At 46.5% G+C, this 16,238-nt stretch overlaps 1 protein-coding gene across 2 annotated transcripts in view; it reads left to right on the top strand.

Moving 5' to 3' along the window:
• Nucleotides 1-16,238, top strand: part of LOC144152594 (uncharacterized) — a 175,170-nt gene that overhangs the window by 102,468 nt on the left and 56,464 nt on the right. For both annotated transcript variants that reach the window (XM_077683912.1, XM_077683911.1), the window contains one exon: nucleotides 12,664-12,702. In XM_077683912.1, the coding sequence (XP_077540038.1) occupies nucleotides 12,664-12,702 (39 nt within the window). The remainder of the gene's footprint in view (nucleotides 1-12,663; nucleotides 12,703-16,238) is intronic.

Below are 16,238 nucleotides of genomic sequence, written 5' to 3'. Positions count from 1 at the left end.
ATGCTCTGGCGTAACTTTTGAGGGAGGAGGCATGCATCTGGGAACGAATGCGTTTGTGGGCAATTTTTCTTAAATTGAGAAATGTTTTAGAAACTTGCGGGAAACAGCACCGTTTGATGCTGGCCTGGGTAGTCACTTTTGCAACGAAGGTTTGGCGACGTCGGCGTACTTGAGGAGTGGGTGTCTTGGGGCCTCGGTGGCGCTGGAAGCGGCGGAGGGAGCGCTGGTAGTGGGTAGATCGATGGGAGCCCTACATCTTTGAAGGCTCGAACCACGGCCAGACGATGGTTCTGCTGGGTTGCTAGTCGAATGCGTAGGTGAAGCCAGGGCGGCTGCAGATGAGTCCGAGTGGCTGGCGCGTGTCGGATGGGTTCCTGGGCGGCCTGGTACAGATTGGGGGCTCGAACGCAGGCACTCATGTGGGTGCACTATCTTTCCATTGGTGGATGACTCGGTGGCTGACACTGGTTCTCCAGCGTGACCAGGTGGTGGGTTAGGTGGTCCGTGGGCCACCTGGGAGGCATTAAATGGGATGGGGCCTTTTACGGGCTCAGTTTCGAGGACACGTGACTGGGGGCTTGAAAGCACGCAATCCTGCTGCTGGCAAATCGGTGCTCAAGTTATGGCTGGCGGCGGGGCTTCAGGTGACGAGTCTTGTGGGATGGTGCGTTCGGAATCACGGTGATCGGGCCGCGCATTTAGTGGTTTCGAGCTATATATATATATATATATATATATATATATATTGTTACGTGGCGGCAGATGACACGGACCATGTAGCGATGAAGCGATGTATTTACATCATGGTTAAAAAACTATTTACATTATGCCAAAACGGAGCCGGCCTCGCAGCGCGGCGCACACAGCACTTCTTCGTAGTCACCATCCTTGGTTGTGGGCTATGGCGCCACGGGGATTGTCCGCCACGTCCCGTGACAATATATAAAGTAAGTAGAGAAGGGACACACGAGTAAAACATTAGAAAATAGAAATAAAAGTTTAATGACGTTTCAGGAAGAGGACTATTTTCCGAAGAAAGGAAGCCCTCTTCCTGAAACGTCAGTAAACTTTTATTTTTAATTTTAATGTTTTTCGCGTGTGTATCTGTCTGTACTTACCTTATTTTTTCGCGCTCTGTGTGAGTTTTTACGTTTCCAGACTATATATATATATATATATATATATATATATATGCGTAAGAATAAGGTACGATGGGGTCGGTTCAAATGTGCAGTAAAAGAGAAGACTAAAGGGTAACGAACGACGGTGCATTAACGTTTCGGCTTGGGGCACGCCTTCGTCAGAATAACCACAAATGCCATGTAAGCTGGCTTATAAAGCATCAGGAGCCAATCACGGTAAGCATGGGGACACGTGTTGTGTTGGGCTGGACGACAACCGTTGATGAACATTTGATTCCATATCAAGGCTAACAGGATTTCTAAGTGCCAGGTCACTTACACTGGCAGATACAGTGATACCTGTACAAAGAAGGTAGAGTAACGGGAAATGGGTATGCGAAAAGAGCAGTGAATGAAAAAGAAGCGTGAACGGCGGAGTCAGCATAAATTATGCAATGCAGAGCGGAAAAAAAGAAAAAAGATAGAACAGTAACGTCTGAACAGTCAGCTGGTCGTAACAAATGCGGTATTGATAGCATAATTTGTGAGTAATGCCAGAGCTAAGATGAAAAAAATGCTAAAAAATGCTTATTTCCGGCACGCTCGCAACCACATACACGCGGGTCAATGCAGACACAAATATATCAAGCAGGGTAATGTCACGGGACACCTAGGCGGCCAATGCCCCATACAGCCACGGCTCATCAGAGCAGACGATGAGGGCGACGAAGGAGTGGTTGGGTCCCAGCGCACGCGGTTATGGCCGCATTCCAAAAATTTTTCTTTCCCTTCAAAAATTACCTAATTTCTTTCGGTAAGGCGCCCATTTCCTGGCTAATCCCCCTGAGTGGGTACGCGCCATTTCACTGGAACCACCACCACCACATTCTGTAAATAGATTGTTGCTCATCCTTCAACCATCGTTCGAGTCATTGGCTCTGCCGCCACGTTACAATATCAACGTAAACAGCAGTACAAAGATTACACAGAGGCGATCAGTGCGACAAGAAAGCCAGCACGCCAACGGTTTCATAGATTTGAATTTGTGAATCAAATACAATTCCCTGACCTGTCTATCATGATGTGACCGGAAACCGGATTCATGGATTGCTGCTTTTATTTTGTTAAATGAATGACCAACTACGTTGATATGTTGGGACAACGGCCGGTTCGGGAGCTTCTTAATATGCGACTTGTGATTATTTAAACGAAGTCTAAAAGAGTTGGAGGTCTGGCCAATATACTCAAGCCAGTAGTATTCGGTACACTCGAGCAGATAAATCACGTTTTCGGTGCCGAAAGTAAAATTCCCTTTCATGTTTAGTGTGAAATTGGAAGCTCTATAACTAAATTTGAAATCGCTGTTTTTGACAGAGTTGGCAGCCAATGCAAGATGGGCGAGTCATCTTAGACGAAGTGAGTGAATCACGTAGGCTCGCTGATCGTCGATAGACTACGCGAGGCGGATCTTGAAAAATGCGTTGGAGCCTCTGGCTTTCCCTAAGTATGTTATGATGCTTCTTAAGAATTGATGTTACTTTAGGGGCTGACGATGAATAACTGAGTACGAGATTAGTGGTTTGCTGAGTGCGACGCTGTGTCGTCGGGAGTAAAAGTGCGTTGCGATTAAGCGTGCTTTTGCATCTGACTGCATCGTCAATAATCTGCGTGGGGTATTTTAAATACAGAGCATTTCTTTAACTCACGATGTCACCCGGCGTTGGCGTGCCTCGTTGTCCGCAACAGCCTTTCCGGGTGCACCCTCTCCCCCACTCCTCCTCGCCTGCTCTCCGCTGCTCCTCGAGTTTCGCACTTATCTCACCCCCACTGCTCTCTGCGCATGCGCCGCGTTGCTATGACAACGGAGGCGCGTCGCCTGCGTCGTCTGCTTCCTCTCCGCCGCGGCTGCGCTCCGTGGCGCCGAAGTCAAACAGGAGCGCGCGGCCACGTCCGCAACAGCCGTTCCAGGTGCGCCCTCTCCCCCACTCCTCCTCGCCTGCTCTCCGCTGCTCCTCGCGTGTTCTCTGCGGGCTCGGATCGCATTCAGCAGCAGGTGGGGCGCGCATGCGTCGTAGTTTGGCGCGGGAGCAACAACAGTTGTGGCGTGATCGTGACGTAGTCGTGACGTGGTTGTGGCGCGGTCGTGCCGTGATGGGGTGGTTCTCGGCGTTTGCTCTCGCTGTCAATTTCTTTCGAACCAGATAATAAATGATGTCACGTGACCACTTAATTACGACTCCTCATTAATTACAATAATTATTATAACAACAACAACAATAACAACCAACAGCAACAACTGCAACAACATTAACGTAACCCTTAACGCCGTGCGCCCCCCGAAAATGCTCTGAATTTGACCGTGCCCCTCGCGAGGGGGATGTTTCATAAAATGTTTGTTGCTGCGTTGGACCAGATCGTTGCGGCCGTCGAGTGTCAGCTGCCGCTGAGTTTGCTTGGGAGCGCAGCGCCGGGAAGATGTTGACGGGGTCAGTGGGGCTAAGCCGCTGGTGCATGTGTGCCCGTGCAATCCGGTGCTGAGACCTGCGGAGCGGAGGCCCTGTTGCCCAGGAGCACCCACGTCGACTGCTTGAGGAGGCCAACGGGGCAGTGCCGCTGGTGCCTTGCGGGTTCCCAGACCCCGGGTCACCTCCTGCGGTCGCCTCGAAACACGATCTCTCCTGTTGTTGTTGTTGTTGTTGATCCTGATAATTAATGGCGCATACCCAATCAGGGGATCGGCCTAACAACACAGGATTGTAAAAATGAATGGCAGTCGTATCAATTCACGACACGCCTAGGAAGAAAAATTTAGATCAGTTGGTTTTGAGAAGAAAAAAAACTGGAAAATTAAAGCGAGGATGACCAATCTCAATCATAAAGAGAATCGTTTAGAATTTTCAATATAGCGCAGGAGAGCAGAGCATACATCCCGGCGGCAAAACCCCGTTTCGGATGCCCCGAACGATAGTACAGCCGGCCCTGTTAGTGGTATCCCCAAACTGCAAAGCGGCACCTCCAGGGACTGACGTCTCAGTCGGGAAAAACGTCGGCATGTCAACAGGTAGTGTTCGACAGACTCGTCTTCGTTGCAATAGCTGCACAGAGCTGTTGGCGCCAGACGAGACCTGTGCAAGTACCTATTTAACTGGGGTACTCGACAACGTAAGGCTCTGATAACCAACTCTAAGTTGCGTAAAGGGCACCATTCAGGTTTCCATGAGAATTTAAGATGATTAAATTCACTTAATGACAGTAAAACCGAATGTTGCTGTTCTCGGAGTTTCAGCATCCTACGGTACCTAGCTGCTGTTATTAAAGGTGTCGGCTCTACGACGTCTACTACAGGACCAGAAAGTGCTATCCTTGCTAGAGAGTCGGCTGTCTCGTTGAATGTGATCCCCGCATGACCAGGAACCCAAAGAAGGTTAATTTCAGTGAAGTGAGGTGGCAGGAGTGACCGAAACGTCCGCCAAAGAGGAGTGTCTTTAGGGGAAGAAAGGGCTAAGCATACAGAAAAAGAATCAGAAATTATGATTGGAGATGTAATTGATACATCCAGCTTTCGTAGCGCCAGGACAATTGCCAGGAATTCCGCGAAGAATATCGGGATAAAATCAACCAGACGAACCGAAAAGGACCAGTTAAGGGAAATGGAAAATATTCCTATACCGGATTTTTCTTCTCGTTGAGAGGCATCTGTATATATTATAGCACCTGGCTGCATGGAGGCCAAATAACCTTCGAGAAGACGATTGAGCAGTCGGGCTGGTAAAAGTTTAGCATTTTTGGGGAAAATGTTCTGGAAATTGATAGAAAGAGGAGAACTCCTGTCTCTATATGAAATAACCTGATTTATTGCTACACCCAACGGAGAAAGGAGGCTCTGTACCAAAGTGCTTTGTGGAAATGAGGACCTCGGCCATTGGTGCACCATAAACGCACCTGGTTTTTCAATAAAGATAAACTGCTCCCTGTTCACCTCAGAGCTATAAGCTCTCAGAAAAGTTTCAACAGTCAGTGTCCGGAACCTATTAAGCAGAGGAGGAACGCGCGCTTCCAAGTAGACTACTGCATTTGCTGCATTCTTAGGCAACCCTAAGCAGCAGCGAAGAGCCTGGCGCTCCAGAATAACCAGACGATGAAACTTATACGCCGCGGACCCAGTAAATAACACGCACCCAAACTCTAAAATGGGGCGAACGTACATCCTGTATATCATAAGAAGTGTCTCTCTGCGCATTCCCTTCTTTCTATGACTGAGACGTCTTAACATCCCAACAGCACGTGCACCTTTGGCCTCAATGAGGGCAATATGTGGGGTCCAGTCAAGTTCACTGGTGTAAATTATCCCAAGGTACTTTAAGGAAGGAACCTGAGGAATTATGCACTGTCGGTAACTGACCGTAATGTTAACAGGGCCTGAGATCGGAAAAACTAATAAGGAACATTTGTTGACGTTCAAAGAGAGACAAATACTGTCCAACCAGGAGGCAATGAGGTTCAGATATGACTGCATTAAAGCGTAAAGTGATTGAATGTCAGGTGCTGATGCAAAAAAATGAAACATCGTCGGCATATACATATGTGGAGACACCAGAAACCACCGGAATATCGCTTACAAGAATGTTAAAAAGATCAGGGGAAAGGACCGCCCCTTGCGGAACGCCCCTAGACTGTGGCCGCTGTGAGGAAGTAACATTAAATTTAACACAACTGAACTGCCTGTCCTTCAGAAATTCACAAATGCAAGCTATAATGTACTTTGGGAAGTTTAGGACTTGTAACCGGGACAACAACACAGGGTATTCCACGCTCTCAAAAGCTTTTGCTACATCTAGGGTAACTACAGCCGAAAACTGGTCAGTGCGACGGGCTAGTTTAATCCGGCTTTCAAGGTCAATATGCGCACTCCAAATGGAACACCCAGGGCGGAAACCAATTTGTCTCGGGCTAAAGATTCTAGAACTAGACACCAATTGCATTATGCGTTGCTGCAAAATCCGCTCGACTAATTTAACCACGTTCGATGTCAGCCTGATGTTTTCAATCAAGAGGCCCTCACCAGCATTCTTAAGTACAGGAAGTATTTTGGCGAGACGCCAGACATCGGGGATCCATGCATGTCTAATAGAATAATTGATCATGTTAAGTAAATGATTCGGAGCTTCATCATATAATATTTTCAGCATTTCAGTAGTAATGCCAGCAGTCAATTGCAGCTGCAGCAGTCAATTTAGTCATGACATCAGCGAGCTCTGAGAGCGTTACCTCTATGAAGTCGTCTACCACGTCTGGCGGGGAAAAGGACACCGCTAAGGAAGATGAAAAACGAGCTTGAAGCCCATCAGCTATCGACTCTAGGGACTCTGAGAGTTCACCTCGAGATAGCACCACAGAGTCTGTATTATCTGGACAGGGTACGGCTTTCCGTGATCGAAGAAAGCGAAAAAGCGCACGCTTATTGTTAGGCTTGGAGAGACACAAAGATCTATCTGTGTCATAAGTCTGTTTAGCATTGCAACAGCGCGTTTGAATACCGCTGAAAAATATTTGAAGTTGCACCAGTTAAGCGGGGATAAGTTCTGGCAAAGTTTCTTCCAGGCCGCCTTTCTACGTCTAAAGCTGCGTGAACACTCTTCGTCCCACCAGGGACTAGGCGATAATGACTTCTTCGACATCACTTCAAATAATGACGACTGAATTGAAGTGGAAAGGGCAGAACAAAGGCCTGTCGCACATTCAGCTTCGTTTTGTGTGACCAGAGCGGACAAGGACTCCTTCAGAGAGATTTGAAACCTTTTATAGTTGACAAAAGATTGGCTTTGGCGGTTAATTAAACGGATGGGACACCCGATGTCAAAAACTATTGGGATGTGGTCACTACTCGACCCGCCATCAATGGTCGACCAAGAAGGCACTGAAACACCTCGAGAAGATATAGTTAAATCCAAAACAGATAGCGTTTGTCCCTTAAAGTGGGCTGGAGAATCCGAATTTATGCATGTTAAGTTGTCATGTGTAATCCAATCCAACAAGCGATTACCGCAAGAATCCGTCCGGAAGCCCCATGTAACGTGGTGGGAATTAAAGTCTCCTGCAAAGATAATTGGAGGTACAGCCGAAGCAATAGCCAAATCAAGGGGTTCAGAATCAACGACGCCACTGGGAAAGTAAACATTGGCTAATGAAAAAGGGAGGCAACCAGGTAGCTTCAATTCCAGCACTTCCACCTGCTCTTCGTCTTTCTTCTCCTTCGTCCTCTTCTTTTATCCTCCAGCTTCCTCAAATTTCCCGCTTCTTAGTCTCTTTTTTGTCGTCTCACCCGTCTCCACACCCTGACTCCTGTTATTTGCCCCCTGTCATCAAGAGTTTTTCATGAAAAACTGCTTCCACGTTTGACGTCGATGACCCACACTCATACCACAAATGACAGTCAGTCACTTTCTCACATTACAGTACAGTTCAGTCCTAAGCACCATATCTGCCACACTCAGGTAAAATCACTGAAAAGATCGCGAAAGTTTCACTTTCCGTGCGCTTTAGTGTATTTCCACAAAAACATCCTTTTTCTAACGTATTACGCTGGCATTTCCTAACACATTCACTACTCATTGGTAAATTATGGCACCATACTCAAAATCTCCTGGAACGTTAAATTGTCGTTTATCTAGTGCACTGCTCACTGATTAATTTAACTGATTTTTCCGCAAAATATTCGACTAAATATTCTACAAAATACAATACTAGGTTACTAATCTACTAATTCCCCCAACTCTGTTCACGTAGCATTTCCTTCTCCTATTCTGAAATTCATGGCAAACTCCATCTGCACGATCTAGACCGCGATGTTTTCGATTTTCCATCGTATTTGTCTTCATATGCTGGTCCGGCATAATGTCTTTCGTCAATGTAATGCTTCAGGTTGCACGATTCTGTTCTTCGAACCTTTTTCTGTCCGAGCAGTTCTTTAATCCGTTTACCGACGTCTCTGCTGCCCCACCAAGCTTGGTACCGCCTGTGAGTTGCTCCACGAAATTTGAGCCGACCGTTTGCTGGGCTCTGTTGAAACATTACTCGCCATCCCCTTCGTTGCTCTACTTGGCTATGTGATTTTCGTGGTCCAGAGTAGGTTTAGTCCGCGCACCGGTAACGATGACCGTGTGGTACGACTGCATCTTGGCAAAACGTTCTGCCTGGTTGAGAGGGGTTGTCGTATGCACTGCTTTTACTGCTGTCTGCGCTCCAACCTCGTTGTCTCGTACTTTGGAAATGTCGCCGGGGATCTTCGCAGAAAGGTTGTCGACACCCATTCCTCAAAAATGAATGCTTCTTTTGTTGTCGGGTGATTCTCTCGGGTGACCTGCCCAACGCTGGTGCACTTGGATGAGCGAGTTTATGTAGCGATACTGTATTCTCAATTGTGGCCATTGCACGCGCTGTCATAGACATTATCGGTGTTGAAATGATTCCTTCTGTTGTTTCTTTGTCAGTTTTCCTTTTTCCTTTGGGCGTCTTCTATTTTCTCCATTCACCTCCTTTACGTGGCCTTTAAACTTCGTGTCAGGGTCATTCAATTCTCTAATGCATGTCACATTACCCAGAATCAAGTCATACGGTAGTTCATCGACACATTTGGCTATTGACTCTCCTGTAAGGGTCGAAACTTGAATGATAGTAACGGCCAGCACCGTAACGTTTCATCTAAAAGCAAAACTTGCGCTCTCCTGCCCAGTAAACTCTTCCTCACTGACCAAACTCCTCCTCACCAATACCGTGTTCGTTCCAGTATCCCGGAAAACTGAGATTCGCTCTCCCCGCAGCTCGCCATCTACAACAGGCATTTGACATTCCTGTGTCGCCCGATCTTCTCGTTCTCGAAGTGTTGTCTGTGTTTCTTGGGTGCTTGCGATTGACTTTGGTGGAGCTGGGCCGAACTCGTTCGCATTTATTGTACAAACTGAACTCTCGTGGCTTTGCAAACGACATTCTTCTGTTGTATGTCCTCTTCTCATGCACATCTAGCAACTCGAAAGTGCTTGATTCGAGTTAGCAACACTTCGGCAATCAACGGCATGATGACCTATGCGATTGCAAAAAACAACAACGAGATGTGGCCCTCGGAGCGCACCTTTGTGTCATGCTTTTCTGTGCTTCTTCCAACACTTCCAACAGTTTAATAGCAATGACCGCCACGTACTTATATACACACATACCGACAGCGGCAACGCAAGAATTTATCTAAAAGCCGAGTGGCGGTTTTTAAATAAATTCTTGAGTTGACGCTGTGGGCATCTCTATTGCGCATGTCGGGATGTGTGTATATACGTACGTTGCGGTCGTTGCTATTAAACTGTTGGTAGTGTAGCGCCTGTCCGTGTCTTCTTTCTTGTGTGTTGTGTATTTGCGCCACTCAGTATGTTCGCAGTATTGATCTGCGGCAGTAGTAATCTCTTCCAGGGTCTTCAGGCTGCGTTCCTTCAAAAATACTGCCAATTTAGAATTGCAATACGTGAGAAAATGTTCCGTCACCATTCGATATCGAATATGTTTGTCTAGTCTGGGTGGCATGGAGTACTGCGCAGTTTTGATTAAAGTCGGATTATTGCGAGCATATCTTTTTAAAACGAACCGTTGGGCTGTAAGGTATACTAGTTTTATTATGTTTTATATGACTGCTTTCGAAGTGGAGGTACTGATGGCGGTCTGTGGGCTTTTTATAAAGATTTGTAGTTGGTTTTGCACCCTTCACTGACACTGTGACGTCAATAAAGTTGATTGCTTCAGCCGAGTACTGGGTGCGAAAAGGAGATACGGGGGTGGCAGTTGTTAAAACCAGAGATGAAGGAGATAAGTTCATATATATCGCCATGTGGCCAAATTAGAAAAATGTCGTCTATGAAGCGTTTGTAATAGAAGGGCTTAACAGCGCATTTATCCAGGTATGCTGTTTCGAGAGAACACATAAAAATACTAGCACAGCTTGGTACCACCCTCTTTCCCATTGAAGTACCGTTTACCTAAATATAGTGTGCATTATCAAATTCAAGGTTATTTAGCTCGAGAATCAGTTTTAACAACGTTGCCAGTGTGTCACCATCAACCGGACTTGATTCGCAGAAGGCTTCATAGGTTTCAACGGCAGCTCGTATGCCACCACAGTGAGGTATATTAGTGTACAATGAGGCTACGTCCAAAGTCACGAGCAGTGAACCGGGCGGAATGTAGAGTTCCATGATATCGTTTAAAAATGGTTTGTGTCTTTTACAAATGAAGGAATCTTAAGTGGGATATTGTTTATGAGTGAGTCTGCACAAAGGGATAATTTTTATGTCACTGTGCCTATTCCGGATATGATAGGACGACCTGGATTATATTTTTTGTGTATTTCTGGCAGTAGGTAGAATCTGCCTGCTACCGGACTGAGTGGAACAAGGGATTTTATTGCGTCTGGTGCTACCTTATTAGCCTGTGCCAAAGTTTGAAGGGTTTCCTTGATAGTTGCATTAAATTCTTCTTCGCCCCCGGCCAAGCGTGCGCCCAGAGGCCCGTCATACCCGAACCTGCTACCTGCGAGTCACGTGCCCCCAGTCGAACCATCGTCAAGTAAAAGGCCTTCAAATAACCAGCGCCCAGTCATCAAACCTTTCTCAAAGCAGCACCCCGTGACCTCCAACAGCCAGCCACTAGCCGGCCAGCCTTCAGCAAAGCCCATACACGAGGGGCCATCTACTTCTTCGGCAAGCCAGCCGTCAAGCCCTACTAAGCTGGCTGCGCGCTACAATCTTCGTAAGGACCGCGCCAAAGCCGCGGCATCGAATTGACTAGCTGCACCACATCCTGGTAACACTTTGTCTTCAGTCGTATCTAGCCATTTTTTTACGAATACGGAAGGTTGTCAGAAGCGCACTCGTTGCTAAATGCGTGTGTCAACTCTCAAGACGTACATAGATAATGGTGTAGTTCCGAAGGGTTTAAAAATTTACGTAAATCCCGCGTCTTCCCAAATCTCCGCTAACAACGCTTCTAGGTGGGAGCCGTACACCATCATGTCCGAATTTACTGAAATGGCACGTGCCATCCACGGATGACAAGTGCCATTTCAGTTGCCGGGTCATTGATTTTTCTTTTGTGTGTGGGTTGTGTGGTTTCCCTCCCTGTTTTTTCTTTTTTTTTTTTTCTTTTTTTCCTTGACCTAGTTATTTGGGTCGCTGGTTCGATTCCCGGCCGCGGCGGTCGCTTTTCTGATGGAGGCGAAAAGCAAAAACGCCCGTGTGTGCGAGATTTCGGCGCACGATAAAGATCCCCAGGTGGTCAAAATTAATCCGAAGCCCTCCACTACGGCGCGCCTCATCGCCTGCGTTGCGTCGGCGCGTTAAACCCTACAGTCAATCAATCAAATCAAACCTAGTTATTTCCCCCCTTCTCTACCTTTTCTTTTGACCTGAGGCTTGCAGATAGTTTCTGATAAGGACCCCACTCTCACCCCCTGGTGTGCTTCCGGCAGTTCTGAGAACCTTTCTATATGCCCCGCGGCGGGTCAACAAACACCCTCTCATCCTTTCTCTCAAAAAATTCCCCGAGTATCAACCCCCGGCTCAGTTCCCTGTGACCTACTTCGCGGCTCAAACTATACAACCTTCTTTGCCCCGCAATATCTCTCCCGACCTACTCCCAAACCAATCCGCTTTCTCAATTTCACTTCCTTATTTCCTTCTCCCCTCTCACCTGGGGACCTACCCCTATATAAAGCGTACCAGCCAGGCGAGAGATTGCCCTGACGAAAGCAAGTCTCTTTGCTGAAACTTTGGCAACAATCGTGCTTTTACCTTGTTCAAAGTTTTATTTTCTTATATATATATATATATATATATATATATATATATATATATATATATATATATATATATATATATATATATATATATATATATATAGATATATATATATATATATATATATATATATATATTATAGGAAATGAGGGGCTCCGTGAAATAAGACAGAAAAGAAAATAAGGGTTGGCAGTCAAGAAAACCTCGGAAAGCAAAGGGGACGTTGTGGTGGGCCATAGAAAGAGATGAAGAATTTTTTTAGTCGAAAAGAAAGTGGTGAAAAAATGCCCGCCGGGTGGGAATTTTTTCACCAGATTCTTTTCGACTCAAAAAATTGTTTATCTCTTTCTATGACCCACCACAACCTCCCCTTTGCTTTGCTATGTCGGGAGATTAAAGGCACGCGTTAAGTCCGTAGCCCTCCCCAGAAATAGGTAGTAATCGTAATATTACCTTAGAGTGACAGGGTTGGTATAGTGGCGGACACCAATTCACTGGAAATAGCCGCAGGTATCCGCAGTTCGAAATTTCGTGCAACAGTGCAAGTGCGTTATTTTTCAGGCTTACGCTTACGGGTCTCGTCTTAACTTTTTCCATAATTGCAAATATTCCTAAGAATCCCGAGTTCGCCCCTCGGTTCAACTAGTGATTTGAATGATTGTAGTGACTAGCAATACCAAACCAATTCCTAATTGCTTTTCATTTTACAGTACTACGCATGTATCTTCAAGAATCCTGCAATGGACTTCGTAAGTAACCGATCACTTGATTACTCTTATTTTTTCTACCATGTTTTCTTTCTTTTTTTTGCAAATCAGTTCATTTACATTTTAGGAAGTGAAACCCAAATGCATACAGAATGTAATTCATAGCGCTGCTTCTGTCCGACTACTGGCCCTTTCCTAAAAAAACAGTACGTAAGGCCATGTAATGTATGTCGCCTATCGGGGCGGCATGTATACACTACTGCACTAAACGCGGACTACCGTAATGTACGCTACTGTACAATATGCGGTACATAGGCCGCGGTAGAGATGTGCGGCTCTGCACACAGATAGAGTGAGTTCAATATTGAAACATGCAGTACCCAAAAATCTACATACTTAATTTATTTATTTAGAACACCCCTAGAGGCCCTCTCCCAGAAAGATATTACATACGGGTGGGGAAGCATAGCACATACATCATAACAAATGAATAACGACTCGCGCAAATGTACAAACTAGAAAACACTATGACCATTACAAATAAAATACAAGGCCTGATATTCTTGCCGTATAATATTAATAATCAGAATTATACAAGATAAAGTACGAGTCAATGAAACACAAAAAAGGAAAGTAATCTGGGTTACGGCAAACACAGCAATAATTAGGAACCGGTTCGACTGACGCCAAACATCAATTTTTCAATGCAGTATGAAAAGGGAAAAAAAAGAGAGGGAGGGTGGATGGAGGGCTTACGAACTCACATTCATATTCGGTAGCTTCTGAAGTTCATTTATATGGATGAGTGCTGCGATGTTTGTTGGCGAGGTATTCCACTCTTCTATTGTGCGTGGTATGAACGACATATCATACACAATTTACTGTGCGACTTCGGAAGCGGTCAATTTCAAAAGCATGTCCAAGGCACGGAAAGATGGCATGGGGGTGGCCCAAAGAAGTCCTTGCGAAGGAATTGGTGATGGTAGAGCTTGTGAAGTAACGTAAACGATCGATTTTGCAATTACATGATAACACTTGCAGTTCGGAATGATTTTTCGATGATGTTACGGGGGTGTGACGCGAGAAATAGGAAGAAATAAAAGTCACAGCGCAATTCTGGAGAGCGTCGATGTTTTTAGTAATGTAATCTTGATGGGAATCACATATGGGTGACGAGTATTTTATTTTAAGACGAACTACAGTGATACAAGTCAGTTTACGTACAGTTTGATGGGAAGTGATTTAAGTTACGTTTAAGGAATCCGAGTGATCGGTTGGCTGACGCGAGAGTGACGTTAGTATGGTAGTGCCATGGTAGGTCGGACTGAAAGTTAACGCCAAGATATTGTTACTAGGTGCGGATGCCGTAGAAAAATGTATTTGCGTTATTAACAATACAAAAGCCTGGGCGCCGCTAGCACACACCGGGGAATGCGAAGCCATCACATATCGTCCTCTTATACGGAACTCGTCGCAGAATCTCCGTTTGTGGAAACTAGCAAATTCCTCATAACCACATACTTTGTCAGTCGACTTGGTGCCTCTTGTAAACTACGTAAGTTTGTTCAGCAAGTAAGGCGTTGGAATGGGAGAAGCTTTTTTAGTAAAAGACACTACAGTAGTTTTCGAAGGATTCAGTATCACTGCCCCTGTTGAGCACAACGAAGTTAGACGGTCAAGGCCAGATTCAGAAGGTTCACCATAACGATCAGGCGATATTTTCCCGTAAATAACCCATTTGTCAGCAAACAGCCTAGTGGACAAAAAAGGGTAAGGCATTAATATATACTAGAAAAAGCAAAGAATCAAGCACACTTCTTCAAAGACCGCAAGACGAGGCGATCTGTACGCGAGTTATTCATAGATGTCTGATGCCAAGATAGCCTTATGCCCACGCGAGGACAAGCGGATGAAAGTCGTAGTCTGAATCTGTGGTGAGGCGCCCGATGGAATAGTTTTGAAAATTCGAGGAATATGGCGTCATTCTGCCTACAGTTAGGCGTCTAATAATGAATGTAATTCGTGAATAAATGCTGCAGGTTGCGTTCGCATGAATAGCCCTTGCGACCACCGAGCTGGTATTTGAAGATGATATTGCCGCGAACCATACATTGGGTTTGTTTATTTTGTGTTTTGCTTTTACCGCCGGCTGCGCCTGTCTGTGTTATCTCTGCGCCAAGGGAAGCGCGTGTTCCATTCTTTCTGTGCCGCATGTGTTATCTGTTGTGATAGGGAGAGCATTCCGATCTAACGTGAACAGCCCAGAATAATCTTCTTGGATCTACTATGTTCTCGATGCGAATCGACGTTTCGAGAACCACGCGCGCCAAAAGATAAAAAGCCTACAGTGCGGACGCCGGGACTTTGTTGACCGCTGCTTCGCCGCCTCTGTATTCTTTTGAGTTGTTAGGGGAGCACAAGTTCGCTCCAATAACCGTGTTTCTCATTCAAGACAACTGCATCGTCCTTGTCTTCGTGACATCTGGTGAGGTGCGGGGTACGCACCCTTCATGCCCACTACAACCTCGGGAAGCCGCCAAGCCAGTCCAACAAGAGCCAGCCCCCGCCTGCAAGATTTACCACCCGAGTTCGGTTTGATGCCAGAAGGGCCCAAGAAAAGGAACGCTGCAACCAACACCATGGTGCAAGAAACAACGTCGCCAATCGTCCTGCAGCAGCCCCGGGAACCGCAATCGTTCCGGGGAGCCCCCGCTGAAGACCCCGAAGAATGGTTGGAGAAGCTGGAGCGCGTCCGCATCTTCAACAGGTGGGACGACGAAGAAACTTTCCGGCATGTCTTCTTTTACTTAGAAGATGCTGCTCGAACTTGGTTCGAGAACCATGAGAGTTCTTTGACCGAATGGACTCACTTCAAAAGGGAGTTCCTGAAGACATTCACTACCGTTGTGAGAAAAGAGCGAGCTGCGCTTTTCCTTGAAACTCGGACACAACACCCCAACGAAGGGGTCGTGATCTTCGTTGAGGAGATGAAGCAACTATTTCGCCGCGCGGACCCCGAAATGACGGTAGAAAAGAAGTTACGCTTCTTGATGCGCGGTGTGAAGGAGGAGCTGTTTGCTGGACTTGTCCGCAACCCGCCCAAAACCATCGCTGAATTCGTGACCGAAGCCAGCACGATTGAGAAGGCTCTCGAAATGCGGGCTAAGCAGTATGACCGGAACTTTGTTGTCGCGGCCAGTGCGAACTACAACGACAACATGCGGATTCCGGCTGATAGCCTACGCGAGACCATCCGCGCAGTAGTGAGAGAGGAGCTGCGGAAACTTTTCCCGACGACGCCGCAACCCCAAGTCGCTTGCCTAACTGACGTGATCCGGGAAGAAGTTCAAAACGCTTTGGGAACTTCTGTGGCATCCGAAGTACACTGCGAGCCCCAAGCTGTGACGTACTCCGCGGCTGTTCACCGACCCCGCCCTGCTCCAACACATCGTCAAGAGGTACGTCGTCAAGAGGCCCCGCCCTACCGCCGCCCACTGTCGCCCGCCCGACCCCCGGTAGCACAAACCCAGACGCCAAGGAAGACTGACGTATGGCGAACACCGGATAATCGTCCTCTG

The sequence above is a fragment of the Haemaphysalis longicornis genome, unplaced genomic scaffold (genome assembly GCF_048455015.1).
Source record: "Haemaphysalis longicornis isolate Haplotype H1 unplaced genomic scaffold, Haemaphysalis longicornis Haplotype H1 scaffold_9, whole genome shotgun sequence".
Classification (NCBI taxonomy): domain Eukaryota; kingdom Metazoa; phylum Arthropoda; class Arachnida; order Ixodida; family Ixodidae; genus Haemaphysalis; species Haemaphysalis longicornis.
This window is presented reverse-complemented; position numbering and strand designations above follow the sequence as displayed.